The sequence below is a fragment of the Budorcas taxicolor genome, chromosome 7 (assembly GCF_023091745.1).
Source record: "Budorcas taxicolor isolate Tak-1 chromosome 7, Takin1.1, whole genome shotgun sequence".
In the NCBI taxonomy this organism is placed as follows: Eukaryota; Metazoa; Chordata; class Mammalia; order Artiodactyla; family Bovidae; genus Budorcas; species Budorcas taxicolor.
Genome location: NC_068916.1, coordinates 56,661,988 through 56,681,482, shown reverse-complemented (window position 1 = coordinate 56,681,482; position 19,495 = coordinate 56,661,988). Strand labels below are relative to the sequence as shown.

The 19,495-nt window shown below is 42.4% G+C and overlaps 1 protein-coding gene across 1 annotated transcript; it reads left to right on the top strand.

Annotated features, from left to right (window-relative positions):
- The first annotated feature begins 792 nt into the window (after window positions 1–792).
- Window positions 793–19,132, top strand: GRXCR2 (glutaredoxin and cysteine rich domain containing 2). Its single transcript, XM_052644412.1, has 3 exons — window positions 793–1,128; window positions 8,598–8,819; window positions 18,950–19,132. Exons 1-3 carry the CDS (start codon window positions 793–795, stop codon window positions 19,130–19,132), a joined length of 741 nt encoding a protein of 246 aa, XP_052500372.1.
- The last annotated feature ends 363 nt before the right edge of the window (window positions 19,133–19,495 follow it).

The window sequence follows — 19,495 nt, the reverse complement described above, 5'->3', positions numbered from 1 at the left end:
AACTAAGACCTGGTGCAGGCTAAATAAATAAACAGTTTAAAAATAAAATAGAAAGTAAAGGTATGTTGGTTAATGTAGGAGTAGAAAGTTCAGAGGGACCTGTGGCTTCCTTGTCTAGGGCTCCATGAGACACGATTGGAAAACTTTCAGCTTGGTGGACTGATCATGGGTTTTGGAGTTACTTAAGAACTGAGTTCGAATCCCTGCTCCATCACTTACTGGCTGGAATCGAGTAAACAAACGAAGAAGCTGCTCTGAGCCTGGCTTTCCCTTCTGTAAACGCAGATAATAACACTTTCATTGCAGGTTTACTGTGAGGACAAAGTAAGGTAATGCGTATAAAATCTCTGGCACCTCTTAAATGCTCACTAGGTCATAGTTATCACTTCCCTGGTGGCTCAGACGGTAAAGCGTCTTGGTTGTTGGTAAGAATAACAAGACCCTTGCTAACTGATCCCTACTGAAGTGGTTAGTTGTTAGTCTATATAAACCTACTCATGCTCACGTTAATAAAGCTGAGGTTGGGGTGAAGTTACGGGTGAGCTTGGGATTCAGGGGGCACCCGGTCTCGTCTTATGCTCCATTCACTCCAGAAACCTGCAATCGCCTGCCTTTGCATGGAGGTCTATCAATATTTAATATGTGGGTGTCAATTGCTGTAAACCGAGCACACCCCAGCACCCAACTTGAATTAATTATATGCAGAAGGAGTGAAAATAAAATGCTTTTCTCAGAGCCCCACGTTTCATTGCTACACCAAAGCCTGGAAACCACAGGGTGAAATTTCTGCTGATGGAGGAGCCCGAGAAGAAGCTGGCCCAGAAGAGTGACGGCAAACCCCGGAAAGTCCGATTTAAAATCTCTTCCTCCTACAGCGGCCGTGTGTTGAAGCAAGTCTTTGAAGACGGGCAGGAATTAGAGTCACCAAAGGAGGAATACCCTCACAGTTTCCTCCAAGAGTCCCTTGAACCAATGGATGGTGTTTACGGATCTGGGGAAGTCCCAAAGCCCCAACCGTACTCTCCCAAGCTGACTGCTCAGAGGATCAGCGTGTTTCGAGAGGGTAGTGCCTACACCTTAGCAGGCAGCCAGCCTTTCTTCAATGATTACAAGGCCAATGACCATAAGGTTGGTATTGCCCCTGGTGTGCAAGCTTTAAGGACTAAAATGTGGTTAGAGAAACACCTAAATGTTTCAGATTGTATCTTGCTTGTGCTTGAGTACCAACCAGAGCTTTTGTTGTCTAGCCACTTAGTCATATCTGACTCTTTTGTGACTTCATGGACTATAGCCCACCAGGCTCCTCTGTCCATGGGATTCTCCAGGCAAGAATACTGGAGTGGGTAGCCATAACCTCCTCCAGGGGATCTTCCTGACGAAGGGGTGGAACACAGGTCTTCTGTACATCTCCTGCACTGCAGGCAGATTCTTTACTGCTGAGCCACCAGGGAAGCCCAATCAGCTATAGGTACACCAAATGCAAAGCTGCCATCAGAATAATATTTTTCGGACAAAAATAACATTCTTGTTGACTACGTGTTGGAAAGTGCAAAAAGCGTAGCTGGTATTCAAATTCCATCCAGGTTAACAAATTGTAATTGGGCGTTCAGCTGGGATGTCTTAGTAAGTAAATGAAATAGAGATACAGTGGTTTTCAGGTTGCCAGACTGCTGTTTTAGAAAATTATGCTGCAATGGGTTGCTCTTCCTCCTGGAAGAGCTAAGGGTTTGCAGGTGCTCCCTTTACTCCAGCCGATTATTTAATTTATGATTTATTCATATCTTGCTTTGTTTCTTACCTCCCTCCTGCTGCCTGCTTTTAAATAATGCTTGTTTGTTTATTTCTTTTGCCTTTCTATTGCTTGTTAGCAGGAATCCTGGGTAGAACCCTGGGAAGAAATGGGAAAAGCAGATCAGCCAGAGGAAATGTTACATGTGGAAGACATGTGAGCTAATCGATAGATAGAAACATGTATTTTATCTGTGAATTTCAGTTATTTTCTCCAGTACCAAAGATCATCAAAAGCCCATACATGATTTTCTTTGAAGCTAAAAGAGTCTGGAACATGTTCACTGGTTTCCACAAACTAATAGGAGGTGTGCATATGTTCTCTGCTGCAGGAGGACCATGAATGCCTTGGAAAAAAAAGCTTAAGCACAATTATATAATGTACCAGGTTACTAATGAATAGCACACCAGGATATGCTTTCATCTTTAAAGTGCAAAATTCAGGTCATTACTCTCTAATCATTTATATTGTTCTTTTCCTAAGGAAACAGGTTATATAGCGATAGCAGACAAATGTACTGGCCATGTTGGCATTAGTATAAGTTTAATTATGAGCATGTCCACATTTATCAAAGATAATACCAGGCTTCTTTTTGATATTCAAGGGGGCTGGAATGAACAATTCCTTTTGTTAGTGGAGTGGCTTCCGCATTAAAGACTGCTGCTGCTGCTAAGTCACTTCAATCATGTCCAACTCTGTGCGACCCCATAGAGGGCAGCCCACCAGGCTCCCCCATCCCTGGGATTCTCCAGGAAAGAACACTGGAGTGGGTTGCCATTTCTTTCTCCAATGCATGAAAGTGAAAAGTGAAAGTGAAGTCGCTTAGTCGTGTCTGACTCTTTTGTGTGTGTGTGTGTGTGTGTGTTTTTTGTGTGTGTGTCTGACTCTTAGCGACCCCATGGACTGCAGCCCACCAGGCTCCTCTGCCCATGGGATTTTCCAGGCAAGAGTACTGGAGTGGGGTGCCACTGCCTTCTCCGCATTAAGGCGCTTCTGCATTAAAATCACATTCTACCTCATTGGGTCTTCTCCACAACCTTGAGGAGAAAGGTTGTGAAAAATGAAGAGTCGTTTCCATTTTACAAATGAGGAAAGTTGAGTTCCAGGTTGTAAGGGACTCATTAGGTACAGACTTAGAACAAGAATTTAGGTCTTCTAATTCCCTATGTTCTTGGCCCTATGGAATGTTCTTTTTAAGAGAATAAGACCATTAATAATAGTGATGATAATGATTATAATAGTAACCATTTTTCAAGTGATTATTATGTCCTGGGTACTTGGTTATGTCTTGTACTTACAGTACCTCTTTTTAACCATGTCTCATTTGTAGCTTTAGAATTTATAAAGTCATAGTTTATACAAACCTCGCACAAGTCCATGGTTTATAGTATTAGACTGCTTGACCTTCATCAGTCATGTGTCCCACTTGGCATTTATGTAAAAGTATGATCAGGCATGGATTTAATAAAACCAGACGCCTGAGTCTTACTGGCAGCACTGTACAGTGGTTTTAAACACAGTACTCTCTAGACCAGTTTCAGGGTTTGATTTCTGCCTGGTCTAGTTATCCTTGGTTTCTTTGTGGCATGAACAAATGCCACATCCTGCTGCCAGCCAGTCTCTGGGTGTGAGAGCGGTCAGGTTGGATTTTTGCAGCTCCACCCACTGAAATAGGTTGTTAATGTGGTGCTTGGGAAAAATAAGGAAATGAGAGCTGAGAAGTCATGATTTTTCAATAATGAATCCAACTGTGAAATAACTCTTAGTAAATATTGGCTTTGCAGCAACATTGGGTAGCAGTTAAGCACAGCAATTAAAAAGAAGTGTTCTGAACTTGAACAGATATTTGTATACCAGTGTTCATAGCAGCCCAGTTGCCCACAGGTGGAAGCAAATATCAATCAATAGATGGATGAACAAACAAAACATGGTGTATACATACAATAGACTATTACTCAGCCTTAAAAGGAAGGAAATTCCAATACATGCTATAACGTAGATGGATCTTCAGGACATTATGCTAAGTGAAGTGAACTGGTCACAAAAAGATAATTGTATGATTCCATTTGTATGAGGTACTAACATAGTCAAATTTGTAAGACAGAAAGTAGAATGGTGTTTGCCATGGGCTAGGGAGGGCAGAAGGTGGAGTTTAATGAATACAGTTTCAGTTTGGAAATGAGAAAAAGTTCTGGACATGGGTGGTGGAGATGGCTGTACAACAGTGTAAAAGTGCTGATGCCCCTGGATTGTACCTTACAAAAGGTTAAAGTGGTAAATTTTATGTGATGTATATTTTATCATAATAAAATAATAATCATAAAAAGAAGGCTCTGATGTCAGTTAAACCTGGACTTGATGTCCGTCCAGCCCACTTACTCTGTGAGCTTGGGCAAGCCACTTAACCTTATGATAATAAAAGTACATGGTTGCAAAGATTATTGTGATGATTAAAAATATAAAAGACATGAAAGTACTTAGCATTGTGCCTGGCACACATTGTATATGCTCAGTATGTGTTACCTACCACTGTGATAATGACCAGGTTCTTATTAAGGAAATATTGAGGCGTTTAAAATTTAATGTGATGGATAGAGAAGATCTTATAAACAGATATTTTAAGGATTTGAAACTGACTGAAGTGTATGTATGTGTGCATGCTTAGTCATGTCCAACTCTGTGATGCCATGGACTCTTGCCCACCAGGCTCCTCTGTCCATGGGATTTCCCAGGCAAGAGTACTGAAATGGACCGTCATTTCCTCCTCCAGGAGATCTTCCTGACCCAGGGATAGAACCTACGTCTCCTGCGACTCCTGCATTGGCAGGCGATCCTTTACCACTGAACACTTTATCCTAAGTATAAAGTGAAAGTGAAGTCGCTCAGTCGTGTCTCTTTGCAACCCCATGGACTGTAGCCTCCCTCCCTCCATGAGATTCTCCAGGCAAGAGTACTGGAGTGGGTTGCCATTTCCTTCTCCAGGGGATCTTCCTTACCCAGGGATCGAACCCAGGTCACCCGCATTCCAGGCAGACGCTTTAACCTCTGAGCCACCAGGGAAACCCTTACCCTAAGTATAAGGGTCATTAAAAAAGATGAAAGGGAGGGACTTCCCTGTGAACCAGGGGCTAAGACTCCATGCTGCCAACGCAGGGGGCTGGGATTCCATCTCTGGTCATGGAACTAGATTTTGCATGCTGCAACTAAAGATCTTGCATGCCGCAATTAAGACCTAGAGCAGCCAAAAAAGCGGGGGTGGGGGTGGGGGTGGGGAGGAGGAAGGAAAGTAACATTTATTGAACATGAACTTTCTGTACTGTTATGCAATTTCATCCTCACAATAATTTTGGGAGGAAGAGTTTAACAAATTGGAAAAACAGAAGTTCATGGAGGTTAAATAACTTACAGACTTCACACAGTTGTCAAATAGAGTTTGAACTCAGATTTGTCCACCTCCAAAGCACACTGAGTTCCTAGTCCCAACAAGACATGTCTGCATTTAAACACAGAGCAGTGGAAGGTTGCATGCTCCCTGAATGGCAGTCTCAGTCCCATTGCTTTGGACATCAGAGTATTTATGAATACTTAATCTTATATAAGTTGACATTCTGGGATTATGGAATAAAACAAAAACATCCTGGCTCTATCTTGGCCCTCTGTAATGTAAGAGTGAGTGTTCCCCACAGGCACTGGAGTGTAACTGGATAATGTGAACTTTAGTTACACCCAGACAGTTTTTTTAGATGCAAGGAAGAACTTGGCTCTCATGGTAACTGAAACATAAACACACCTTAAAGGTGATTTGGGATCCTCCATCCTGGGAGTATATTAAAAATAAATTTACTATCCTGTGTGTCTCAGATGTTGTCCAGCTGAGAGACAGGAGGTCGGGCCAGATAAGTGAAGGTTTTTTTTTTTTTCATATGTTAAGAATTTTGAAAAACTAGCCTTTTGTATGAAAAAAACTTCTGAGTAACTGAACCTCTTCGGCTATTACTGGAAATAGAAATGGAACCTTCCAAAGGTACCACCATCTTTATCTTCTGATGCTCAGAAACTGATAGTCCAGAGTGTGAAACAGGAACCCAGCATGCATCAAACAATAGGAAATGGAAGCTGCCACATGATCCCTTGATGAGAGGGAGAGGACACAGGGCCAGGTAGGAAGCTTGTGGCTTCATTAATAATTACTGAAAACTCTGTGGGTGTTTCAAGGAAGGGGACCTGAAGATTGAAGTCCTGCTCAAGCCAGGTTGTGCGTGAATGTATGAGGGCTAAATAGGAGACTGCTTAACTGTGGCATGTAAACAGATTTGGTTTATATAGTTCTGTAAAAGCAGGGCAAAACATTTCATGCTGGAGAATGTATGCATTCTATGTATGCATTCTATGTAGCATGATTAATACTAACTGCAGTAAAAACACTCATCATTTGAATAGTATCTTCAGCTTTTGCATACTCTAACGTATTTTTCATTGTGCCCTCACCCTTGGATGTTGGTATAATTAGCCTCAGGGATGAGGGTTAAAACACTTAACCACAGGAACATTGAGGTCAGCACAGAAATCAGGAGAGTGTTGGGGCAAGGTTCTGATACCTGGGGTCCTGAGCATTAATGTCTACACCGCTGGGTCTGTGGGTGTGAGAGGCTCCCTCGGGAAAGGAGTTTGAGAAACAGGAAGGTGCTCAGGAGTCTCAGGACAGCACCTAATTATCAGCTAGTATGGAAATATTTGTATATTTTAATCACTACTTTGTTTGTGGTGGTGCCCACCATTTGGCTGTCAGCCCATTTGCATGAGAACACTGGGGTCCTGAGAGACCAAATGGCTCTCCTGTATCTCACAATTGGTGGACAGTGGGGCTGGGATACAGCGTTGTTTCCTCTCTAAGCTATCTGTGAAGCAGTATGTGTTCTTAGTTAACTGACATCTAAACATTTCCTGCCCAGACTCCTACTGCACTGTAGAATTGTCCAAGTTGTTTCTCAGAAAATGATGAAGTAACAGATGATAAATCTATAGAAGGGAACATAAGCTATTAATAATGATGCTGCAGGCTTCCTAGGTGGTGCAGTTGATAAAAAATGCACCTTCCAATGTAGGAGGTGCAAGAGATGAAGTTTCAATCCCTGGGTCAAAAATATTCCTGGAGAGCCAAATGGCAACCCACTCCAGTATTCTTGCCTGGGAAATCCCATGGACAGAGGCGCCTGGTGGGCCACAGTTCATGGGGTTGCAGAGAATTGGACATGACTGAGCACGCACACACAGTATTTTTATTGACATAAAAATGTCGATCATATATGAATAATGAACACACACAACATATATATGTATAATCTTACTTGGTGGAGGAGGTGTTTGTGAATAGTATAGGGTAGGTGCTAAGAATATGGATCTTAGAGTGAGACAGACTTGAGTCTAAATTCCAGCCACAAACCCTGAATAACTCTGCAAGGTTGGAAAGGTCTTAACCTTACTGAGCCTCAGTCTCTTCTTCTATAAAATGTATAGAAATCATTGCATCAGTATCATAGGGATTTTAGGGAGGGAAGTGAGGTAATGTTTGTAAAATGCTTAGCATGATGCCTGATGTTCAATAAATGTTATCCACAAATAGCAAGGAGATCCAAACAGTCCATTCTAAAGGAGATCAGCCCTGGGATTTCTTTGGAAGGAATGATGCTAAAGCTGAAACTCCAGTACTTTGGCCACCTCATGTGAAGAGTTGACTCATTGGAAAAGACTCTGATGCTGGGAGGGATTAGGGGCAGGAGGAAAAGGGAACAACAGAAGATGAGATGGCTGGATGGCATCCCCGACTCAGTGGATGTGAGTTTGAATGAACTCCGGGAGATGGTGATGGACAGGGAGGCCTGGCATGCTGCGATTCATGGGGTCGCAGAGTCGGACACGACTGAGCGACTGAAGTGAACTGAACAGTACATTCAATAAATTGTATCTACTATTATTACTTATAGGACTTCCCAGGTAGCTCAGACAGTAAAGAATCTGTCTGCGGTGCGGGAGACCCAGTTTCAATCTCTTGTTGGGAAGATCCTCTGGAGAAGGGAATGGCAAGCCACTCCAGTATTCTTGCCTGGAGAATTTCATGGACAGAGGAGCCTGGCGGGCTACAATCCACGGGATTGCAAAGAGTCAGACATGACTGAGTGGCTAACACACACATTATTACTTATGCATAAAATTTTGGAGAGAGATTTATTTATTTAAAAAATTCAATTTATTAATTTCTTACAATCAAATACTGCCAGCTAGCATTACTTCCACTCATGCATCATTAAAAACAAAAGGATATTTCCTTGGTATTTTCAAATGATGTATTATACAATAAACAAAAAAAGCTAGAACTTAAAAATGTATCCTTAATTAATTACATAAAGCGGTAAATTGTTTAAGAAGCATAACTAATAATTTGGTTTCTGAGAGATTTATTTTTTAAAAGCATTCCCATATATGCATAAATCTCTCACTGCCCAGCCCTGCACCAGCTCCCATGGTATGTAGTAGGAATAGAAGCTCAGGACCTTGTCCTGCAGAGCCCTGCATTGTAGTTATGTGATTAGTTCAGCTTTGATTGGTTACTATCAACAGGAAATAAGAAGCTGGCGATCAGGGTTTTCAGACAGAACAGAGAATCCAGGGAATGAATTATAGTTTGGGGTTGTGATGGGACCCCGAGTGCTGGATGGATGGTATATATCTTTCCTGGGATGTTGAAGGGGTTCTGCAGCTCTGTATTTGGTGACTGGGGCATCACCAAGCTCATTCTTCATGTCTCTAGTCCCCACCTATTATAGATTTTGGAAAGATAATCATCTACACGAATAACCTGAAAATCATTCGAACTCCAATGGACAAGAGAGATTTCATGAGGAAAATGCTGCAAAAGGAAGAGGAGGCCGAGGAAGAGTCTCTGATGAGCAAAGAAGAAATCTGTGCACACCAGAACCATGGTCCTTTGCCAGAGATGGAAGGCACCTTCCCCCATAACCAGTACCCACAGGTGTGTCCCCACAGTTCACTGCTCCATGCAGGGCTGGCCCTAGAGCTGTGGCCTCCAAATTGTTTTGATTGTGTACTCTTTAATGTACGGTTGAATATGAATACCTAAGATGTCTAAATGTTAATGATACTGAGGAATTTTCACTTTCTTTTATTTTAGTGTTTTATCATATTTTATTGTTAGCAATAATAGTTACAAGTTCATACTGTAAATACAATTTGGATTATTTTGAATGATTTCTTTAAAGATCTGATTAGGTGTTTTCACTATTGTTCTGATTTATTGTTTCACTATTGATCTGACTTATTGTTTTCACTTTGTAGTGTGGCTCAGAGCAGCCTGTCCTAGACATGGAAGAAAAAAGTTACCTCTGTCCTTTTCTTATGGGTTTGCTTGTGGTTCTATTATTGGTTAATACTCAACCCACAGTTTCCCTGAAGAAATCTAACAAAGCTACTTGTCTTTAGATTTCATGGAGATTCAGTTCAGTTCAGTTGCTGAGTTGTGTCCGACTGTTTGAGACCCCGTGGACTGCAGCACAACAGGCTTTCCTGTCCATCACCAACTCCCGGAGTTTGCCCAAACTCCTATCCATTGAGTCAGTGATGCCATCCAACCATTTCATCCTCTGTCGTACCCTTCTCCTGCCTTCAATCCTTCACAGCATCAGGGTCTTTCCCAAGGAGTCAGTTCTTTGCATCAGGTGGCCAAAGTATTGGAGCTTCAGCTTCAACATCAGTCCTTCCAATGAATATTCAGGACTGATTTCCTTTAGGATAGACTGGTTGGATCTCCTTGCAGTCCAAGGGACTCTCAAGAGTCTTCTCCAACACCACAGTTCAAAAGCATCAATTATTCAGTGCTCAGCTTTCTTTATAGCCCAACTCTCACATCCATACATGACCACTGGAAAAACCATAGCTTTGACTAGACAGACCTTTGTTGGCAAAGTAATGTCTCTGCTTTATAATATGCTGTCTAGGTTGGTCATAGCTTTTCTTCCAAAGAGCTGGTGTCTTAATTTCATGGCTGTAATCACCATCTGCAGTGATTTTGGAGCCCAAGGAGCAAAATCTCTCACTGTTTCCATTATTTCCCCATCTGTTTGCCATGAAGTGATGGGACTGGATGCCATGATCTTAAGTTTTAAAATGTTGAGTTTTAAGCCAACTTTTTCACTCTTCTCTTTCATTTTCATCAAAGGGCTCTTTAGTTCTTCACTTTCTGCCATAAGAGTGGTGTCATTTGTGAATCTGAGGTTGTTGATTCCTGGCAATCTTGATTCCAGCTTGTTCTTCATCCGGCCCAGTGTTTCTCATGATGTACTCTGCATATAAGTTAAATAAGCAGGGTGACAATATACAGCCTTGATGTACTCCTTTTCCAATTTGGAACTGGTTCATTATTCCATGTCTGGTTCTAACTGTTGCTTCTTGACCTGAATACAGATTTCTCAGGAGGTAGGTTAGATGGTCTAGTATTCCCATCTCTGGAAGAATTTCCCACAATTTATTGTGATCCACATAGTCAAAGGCTTTAGGCATAGTCAATAAAGCAGAAGTTGATGTTTTTTTGGAACTCTCTTGCTTTTTTGATAATACAATGGATGTTGGCAATTTGATTTCTGGTTCCTCTGCCTTTTGTAAATCCAACTTGAACATCTGGAAGTTCAAAGTTCATGTACTATTGAAACATGGCATGGAGAATTTTGAGCATTACTTTACTAGCATGGGAGATGAGTGCAATTGTGCAGTAGTTTGAGCATTCTTTGACATTGCCTTTCTTTGGGATTGGAATGAAAACTGACCTTTTCCAGTCCTGTGCCACTGATGTGGCCACCGTTTTCCAAATTTGCTGGCATATTGAGTGCAGCACTTTCATAGCATCATCTTATAGGATTTGAAATAGATCAACTGGAATTCCATCACCTCCACTGGCTTTGTTCGTAGTGATGCTTCCTAAGCCCACTTGACTTCAAATTCCAGGATGTCTGGCTCTAGGTGAATAATCACACCATCGTGATTATCTGGGTTGTGAAGATCTTTTTTGTATAGTTCTTCTGTGTACTCTTGTCACTTCTTAGTATCTTCTGCTTCTGTTAGGTCCATACCACTTCTGTCCTTTATTGTGCCCATCTTTGCATGAAAGGGATTCCCTGGTGGCTCAGAGGATAAAGCATCTGCCTACAATGCAAGAGACCCAGGTTCGATCCCTGGGTTGGGAAGATCCCGTGCAGAAGGAAATGGCAACCCACTCCAGTATTCTTGCCTGGAGAATCCCATGGACAGAGGAGCCTGGTGGGCTACAGTTCACAGGGTCGCAAAGAGTTGGACACGACTGAGTGACTTCACTTTCTTTGCATGAAATGTTCCCTTCATATCTCTAATTTTCTTGAGGAGATCTCCAGTCTTTCCCATTCTATTGTTTCCCTCTATTTCTTTGCATTGATCACTGAGGAAGGCTTTCTTATCTCTCCTTGCTATTCTTTGGAACTCTGCATTCAAATGGGTGTATCTTTCCTTTTTTCCTTTGCCTTTAGCTTCTCTTCTTTTCTCAGTTATTTGTAAGGCCTTCTCAGACAACCTTTCTGCCTTTTTGTGCTTTTTTTTCTTGGGGATGATCTTGTACAAAATCACGAACCTCTATCCACAGTTCTTCAGGCACTCTCTCATGGAGATTAGTTTAGCTAAAACTAAGCAATAGCTTCTATAAGTCCACTAGACCAGAAATTCATGAACCACAACATGTTGTAACATGCTGAAAGTGACTGAAAGAGCCGGGTTATCATTGTCACTTTATGTAAAATGAGAGAACTCTACATTAAGCATGCAACAGGGTCTCTTGGGTCCTACATTTGTTAAGTTAAGCCCAACCTAGTGAGGGTGCTGGTGTCACCTTGTTTATTAAAAATGGATATCACATTTTCTTTTGAAAATATTATTAAAGCTTCTTACATTCTTTAGTTCAAATGTTTTTTTCTCTTCACACCTTTCAAAGATGTGCACTCCTTAGAAGCCATTGCTTAGACATGCTCAGATGAGCAGGAAGGTGATGACATTCAGGAGTTCACAGTGTGAAGTTGAGAGTGGGAAAAGCAATTTTGGTGAATCTAAGCAAAGAGAGTAAAAGCTTAGAAGACAGCAGAAATGAATTTTCCCTCTTTAGAGTCCATCTCTTGAAACTTGAAGCTGAACCTCCCATGGGTTAGCATGACAAAATGGGCCAGGGTCTTCCTCATACCGTACCGTATCATAACTTGAGTGATGTCCCCACCCTGGGAGGGTTTAGGGGAGAGGAAGGAGAAGGCCATGACCAGACTCCAGTTCTGCTCACAGCCATTCCTTTCTCTTTCACACCTGACCTCATACTTGATAAGATATAGTTGAAATGCAAATCTGATCATGTGACCCCCTTCCGCATCCTTTCCCCATCCCAAAACTTTCAGTGGCCACTCATTACTTGGGATAAAGCTGAAACTCCTCACTAGTTCTAGAAAGCACTGTGGACTTGCCTTCTCCAGCCTCACGACTTAAACAGATCTCTACTCATTCTCTCTGCCCCAGGCCCACTGCCCATCTGCTTACCCCTCAGATGCTGTTTGTTCTTTCCTAGCAGAGCCTACTTCCTTGTTCCTAGAATATTCTCCGGACACCCTATCTCCTTGCCCACAGCCCCTTGAGATCTCGGTGGAGGCATTACTTCCTCAGAGAGACTTCTCCTGGCTTCCGTGAGGATAAAAATCCATGAGGATGGACTCCTTGAGTTCCTGTGCTCCCTGCCCCCACATTTGTAATCTTACATTTATTTGTGCGATTGTTTGGTTAATGCTTGCTCTTACTCACTGGGATTTGGTCTTTGTGAGGGCAGGGAGAATGCTTATGTCAGGTGTGACATAGTAGTTCCAATGCCAAAAAAAAAAAAAAATATAGAGCCTGGCATCTAATTAGATGCTCAGTAAATAGTAGGTAAATATTTGTGGAATTTGGAACGAAGTGCCAAATGATAAGAAATATTTTGCCTTCTCTAGCCTTCTCTATAGTACTATTCAGAACCTAGCCTAGCAGAAAGGCAGACAGCTAAACTTTGTGATACTATGCATCACCATCCCACTTTGAAATTCATTAATTCTGTTCTTTTTCCATACCTTATCGTAACTTGTAAGAGCATGTATTTTCAGAAGAGGACCAGAAATGCAGGTCACACTGCAGGCCCGAATGAAAAAGCAGCAACAGGCCTGCCATGGCAATTACCTTTAAATTCAATCTGGAGAGAACTATGTTTGTTTGTTTTTGGCTCTAATGCCATAAACTAGGACAGAGGTGTGTAGCAAAAAGTTCACATGAAATGTTGTACTTTACTTGCCTGTCTTCTAAGCTCTGTTTTAAATTGTTATTTGTTTGCCCCCTCTCTCATGCAGTAAATGCCCAGACAACTTTTATTCTAAAATACAGGGTCAGAGAACATCAAGGAGCCCATTCTGACCAAGAGACTCTTTGTTGTATTATATGGAACAGGGAGACAGTAGGGTCTTCCTTGATGAAAGAGCAGGGCCAGGCTAAAAGCCAGGCTAAACTTGAACCTCTATATTAACTACAAAAGAAAAGGAGAGAAATAATTGAATTGAGCCACAGGGGAAAGTAGAAGAGGAAAAATCTGGCCTTGTAATCAGAGGGCTTGAGACCATAAGTCATCTGGACTTCTTTATGCTTTATGTGATCTTACCTTTGAAACAAAATGATAATAATAATAGCTACCAATTTAATACAAAATTTTAAAATAATTTTAAAAATTTATTTATTTATTTTTGACTGCTCTGTGTCTTCATTGCTTTGTGTGGGCTTTAGCTGCGACAAGCAGGGGCTACTCTTGACTGCGATGCTCAAACTTCTCATTGCAGTGGCTTCTCTTGTTGCAGAGCGCAGGCTCTAGGCACGCAGGCTGCAGTAGTTGCGGCTCTCCCGCTCTCGAGTGCAGTCTCCGTAGTTACGGCTCACGGGCTCGAAAGCGCAGGCTCGGTAGTTGTGGCACACGGGGTTACTTGCTCTGCGGCGTGTGGAATATTCCTACACCAGGAATTGAACCTGTGTCCCCTTGCAGTGTTAGGCAGGTTCTTATCCACTGCATCACCAGGGAAGTCCTGCCATTTTTGGAGGGTTCGTGTTAGCCAGGCATCATGCCCATGTAATAGTCCATTTCATTCTCGTAAGGACTCTGTTTGATAGTTATTATCTGTAGCCTCATTCTGCTGCTGGGGAAATAAGGGCTCAGAGAAATTAAGTAACTTGTCAGAGGTCACCAGAGTCAGTAGTCAAACTTAGGTCCATCTGGTCTTAATCACTCTGCTCATCAACCCCCAGACTGGCTCTGATTCCCATCTTAAAGGCTGAGTCTCTGATGAAAGCCCTTTTCTTGGTCCTGGAGCTAGTGAGAGATGGTTTGGGTAGGTTTGTGGGTTCTAGACCCTAAGCTATGCTGTGCAGCTATGCTCTATGTTCTTTTACTAGATATTTTCTGTGGAGAATTTTTAAAAATATCAAGAATGGTAGACAGATGCTATCATGCATGTCTAGAGCAGAGGCTGAATAAATACCTTTTGAATTAACTGAATAATTAAAAAGGATATGGAGAAGAAACAGTTGGAAGAAGTGTGGTAACTAGGCTAAGAGTGGAAACTCCAGTGAAACCTCTAGCAATGCATCATATAACCATTGACATAAGATGAGATTTGACTGAGATTTGTTCTTGTTCTTCATGACTTGCTCACCAAGTCATTTACTTAATCTTTTACCCTGGCATTCTATCCAAATGAATTTTTGGATTGCGTGTATAGCATTATGGTAGGATTTTACTGTATTTTCTTTGACAACATTGACTTATATCATTAAAATCTCACGGAGATCACAGGACTTCCCTGGCAGTCCAGTGGTTAAGATTCAGGGGACTGGGTTTGATCCCTGCTCAGGGAACTAAGATCCTGCATGCTGCTCAGCACAGCCAAAAATAAATAAATAAATAAATAAATCTCAGTGGAATTAAGTGCAAAACAAAAGCATGATGGATTTGGCAGGAAAAAAAAGGAACATGGCAATTTAATTTTGGCAGATATATTTATAAGACCCTGAGATATATATAAGGACCCTGATGCTGGGAAAGGTTGAGGGCGTGAAGAGAAGGGAGTAACAGAGGGTGAGATGGTTGGATGGTATCACCAATTCAACGGACATGAGTTTGAGCAAACTTCAGGAGACGGTGAAAGACAGAGGAGCCTGGTATAGTGTAGACCATGGGCTCACAAAATGTCAGACATGACTTAGCGACTAACCAACAACAAATATTTTTTTTGCATACTTTAAGGGAAGAAAACAAATTTCCCCACTGTTAATATATAAGAATATGGCAACAATCAATAAAGTATTATAAAAGGTGCTTGAATATCATTTGGGACTTTTGTCAGCTGGATAATCATTTCCATTCCCTACATCTAGAATAAATAAAATAAAACTCAGGATCTTCTTAGGCACTTTGCAGTGCAATGGGGCTATTTTCAGAACTTAGGCCTCCCTTTTCAGAGGTGATTTTTATTCTAGGGTTACCAAAGAAAGCTGTGCTAGCTGATTGAGCCACCCAGTGGACTTCAGCTCTCTTGTTAGCTCCTGGAATTTAAGAACAGAAAGGGCTCGCCAGACATTGTTGTTTTGTTTATTTATTTATTTATGTTTACTGTGCCAGGCATTGTGCTGCCCCGGGAAATGATGGAGAAAGGAACCAGCCTGGAGCACTTCCTATCTAGTCAGCAGGAACTTTCAGGGGGATGTGAGACCTCCCAGACTGGGGGCAATAAAGGAGGGTGGAACTCCTGGTCTGGAAGTGTGAGTGGGCAAGCCTTCCTGGAGGAAGGGCTGCTGAGCTGACATCTGAGAACAGGCAGGAGTTGGCTGGGTTGAGAGTGGGAAAAGGTCCCTCCAGATCAGCTAGAGAGATACCCAAGAATGAGAGTCTGATGAAAGAAGTAACTGAGAATGTACATATAAGAAGATTGGGTTTTAATCTGAAGTTGATCTGGTGGGCAGGTGTTCATGACAAGGTTTCCTGGGTGCTTTCCATGTGGCAATCGCAGCTGTAAGTAGCTTCATGAGATTGGCATCTATGGGGAGAATATCCCACAAGACCAGAGGCAGAGACTGCTGAATTCAGGCCAGAATTGATAGGCGTCTGGATTAGGATTGTGGTTATGGAAAATGGGAAATGGGACGGATGTGAGAGATGTTCAAAAGATGAAATAGATAGGAATTGGTGCTGAATCCATCTGGTATTGACCTGGTATTGTCCCTTATTTCTTAGAAGGCTCATGGTCTGTGCATGGTCATGGCATGGAAGAGCAAAAATTGCAAATTTCCTTGAGCTGTCTTAGGGGAAGAGCATGACCATAGCCAAGGGACACAGTCTGATGCCCCTAGGAGGAGGGCAGTCAAGGTCTACAGATTTACTGGCAAGTTTTAGAAACAACTGATTTAAATGGAGAACCTATCCTATGTCAGATAATATACTATAGCATTTACGTAGCGTCATTTAATATTCCAGCTACTCAGAGAAGTAAGCAATACCTGCTGAGATCAGAGGTTGTTGTTCTCTCACTAGGTTGTGTCCGACTCTTTGTGACCCCATGGTCTGCAGCATGCCAGGCTTCCCTGTCCTTTACTATCTCCTGGAGCTTGCTTAAGCTCATGTTCATCGAGTCAGTGATGCTATCTAACCATCTCATCCTCTGTCATCCCCTTCTTCTCGTGCCCTCAATTTTTCCCAGCATCAGGGTCTTTTCCAATGAGTTGTCTTTTCGCATCAGGTGGTCAAAATATTGGAGTTTCAGCATCAGTATTTCCAATGAATATTCAGGATTGATTTCCTTTAGGATTGATTGGTTTGATCTCCTTGCTGTCCAAGGGACTCTTAAGAGTCTTCTCCAGCACTACAGTTCAAAAGCATCAGTTCTTTGGCACTCAGCCTTCTTTATGATCCAACTCTCACATTCATACATGACTACTGGAAAAACCATAGTTTTGGCTAGATGGACCTTTGTTGGCAAAGTGATATCTCTGCTTTTTTAATATGCTGTCTAGGTTTTTGTCATAGCTTTTCTTCCAAGGAGCAAGTGTCTTTTAATTTCATGGCTGCAGTCACCATCCGTGGTGATTTTGGAGCCCAAGAAAATAAAATATGTCACTGTTTCCATTGCTTCCCCATCTATTTGCCATGAAGTGATGAGACCGGATGCCGTGATCTTAGTTTTTTGAATGCTGAGTTTCAAGCCAGCTTTTTCACTTCCTCTTTCACCCTCATCAAGAGACTCTTTGGTTCCTCTTCAATTTCTGCCTTTAGAGTGGTATCATTTGCATATCTGAGGTTCTTGGTATTTCTCTTGGCAAACCCAATTCCAGCTTGTGGTTCATCCAGCCCAGGATTTTACATGATGTATTCTGCATATAAGTTAAACAAGAACGGTGACAATATATAGCCTTGGCGTACTCCTTTCCCAATTTTTAACCCGTTCATTGTTCCATTTCTGGTTCTAACTGTTGCTTCTTGACCTGCATACAGGTTTCTCAGGAGGCAGGTAAGGTTGTATGTATACCATCTCTTTAAGAATTTTCCACAATTTGTTGTGATTCACACAGTCAAAAGTTTAGTGTAGTCAATGAAGCAGAAGTAGATGGTTTTCTGGAATTCCCTTGCTTTTCTATGATCCAACAGATGTTGGCAATTTGATCTCTGGTTCCTCTGCGTTTTCTAAATCCAGCTTGTACATCTTGAAGTTCTCAGTTCACACACTGTTGAAGCCTAGCTTGAAGGATTTTGAGCACTACCTTGCTAGCGTGTGAAATGAGTGCCATTGTGTAGTAGTTTGAATATTCTTTGAGACTGCCTTTTTTGGGGATTGGAATGAAAACTGACCTTTCCTAGTCCTATGGCCACTGCTGAGTTTTCTAAATTTGCTGACATGCAGAGTGCAGCACTTTAACAGCATCATCTTTTAGGATTTGAAGTAGCTCAGCTGGAACTCCATCACCTCCACTAGCTTTGTTCGTAGTAATGCGTCCTAAGGCTCACTAGACTTTACACTCTAAGATGTCTGACTCTAGGTGAGTGATCACACCATTGTGGTTATCCAGGTATTAAGATCTTTTTTGTATCGTTCTTCTGTGTATTCTTGCCACAGATCACAGTTAAAGAAACAGATTTAGGGTGATTAAGGGGAACTGTCCAAGGTGCACAGTTGATGTCAGAGGCAGGCCTCAGTTCCAGGCTGCTGACTTCAGAACGAAGCTCTTTAATCACGGAGCCTTGTCATGGTTCTCAAAGAGAATAAAGATAAAGTACTGCTGGAATTCAGCTCTAAGCTCTGAAGGGTTGCAACATTCACTCATGCATCCACTCAGGCACACAGAAAAACCTCGAGTGCCTGCTATTGGGTGACTGCGATGAGGGGTAACATATGGAGTCCACACAGCACGATCTCAAGTACCTGACTCTCAAGGAGCCATGCCTGCTTCCTCCTCTTCAACCTGTATGCCCACTGGCATATGACTGAGCTTCTCAGGGTCTCTTTTTTCCATCTGTAATATAGGAATGGTACTACTTCCACTATCTCACAGGTGTATTGTGAGGATTAGATGAGTTATTGATAGAACTCTTAGAACAGCACCCAGGGAATTCTCTATCTGTCCAGTGGTTAGGACTCTGCACCGTTACTGCCAAGAGCCTGGGTTCAGAACAGTGCTTGGCACCTTCTAGGAGTTCTACAGGTGTCGTCTGTGGCAATGAGGAACAGGAAGTCCTTCTCTTACAGGCACAGACATAACATATTAGATAGTGACAGAGAGATGAAGGTCCAGTTGGGGAGTGCATGGCCTGGTGGCTGGGGCTGCAGTCTTAGAGAGGTCTTCTGGGTTAATCTCTGATAAAGTGCCATGATTGTTCTGTGCCCCTGGCCAGTTCCCCTCACTGGCATTTATGGGAAGCATTTTCCTTTAAAACTGACCCAGCCTTTGCGGGTTCCCAGGGCTGTGTTGACTTGCATGTGAACAATGGACTGAAACTGCTGCTGTAATGTAACCCTGACCTGTCTCTTGCAGGAAGGGGAGCAGCCTGAGGACAACTGTTTCCACTGCCAAGGGTCGGGCAGTGCCACCTGCTCTCTGTGCCACGGCAGCAAGTTCTCGATGCTGGCCAACAGATTTAAGGAGTCCTATCGGGCCCTGCGGTGCCCTGCCTGCAATGAGAATGGCCTGCAGCCTTGCCAGGTCTGCAATCAATAGCCTGTGGGCTTTGTAGGTCCACTTTGATGGCATCCTCCCTGAAGTTATTTCTGATAAACTGCTCCTCCTCCATCTCCTCCTCCCTCTCCCAGCAAGAAGCCATGGTGGCTGCAGCACTTCCACCACTGACACAACTCAGTTACTCCATCACATTTTGTGAGGCTGGTAACTTCTCCAGCCTCACAAAGTGAGGTCAAAGTGACAGAGGCTTTTTGAATTAGAGTCTGTTTTGAAGCTGTTCTAAAATGATCCTTCTAGAACCATGCACATGTATCTCACTTGACTTAGCTCAGTTTTCTCCTTGCACAAGTGAACAAATAAATGTACAGTTCAGACAGCAGGTTGAAATCATTTTCTGGTTGG

Bases quoted from the DNA above. Each gene is read 5' to 3' on its own strand.
- GRXCR2 (XM_052644412.1), top strand. From the start codon at position 793: ATGGAGGAGCCCGAGAAGAAGCTGGCCCAGAAGAGTGACGGCAAACCC. The intron at 1,129-8,597 runs GTTGGTATTGCC...TCATGTCTCTAG, and splicing joins ACAAGGCCAATGACCATAAG to TCCCCACCTATTATAGATTT. The intron at 8,820-18,949 runs GTGTGTCCCCAC...TGTCTCTTGCAG, and splicing joins CCCATAACCAGTACCCACAG to GAAGGGGAGCAGCCTGAGGA.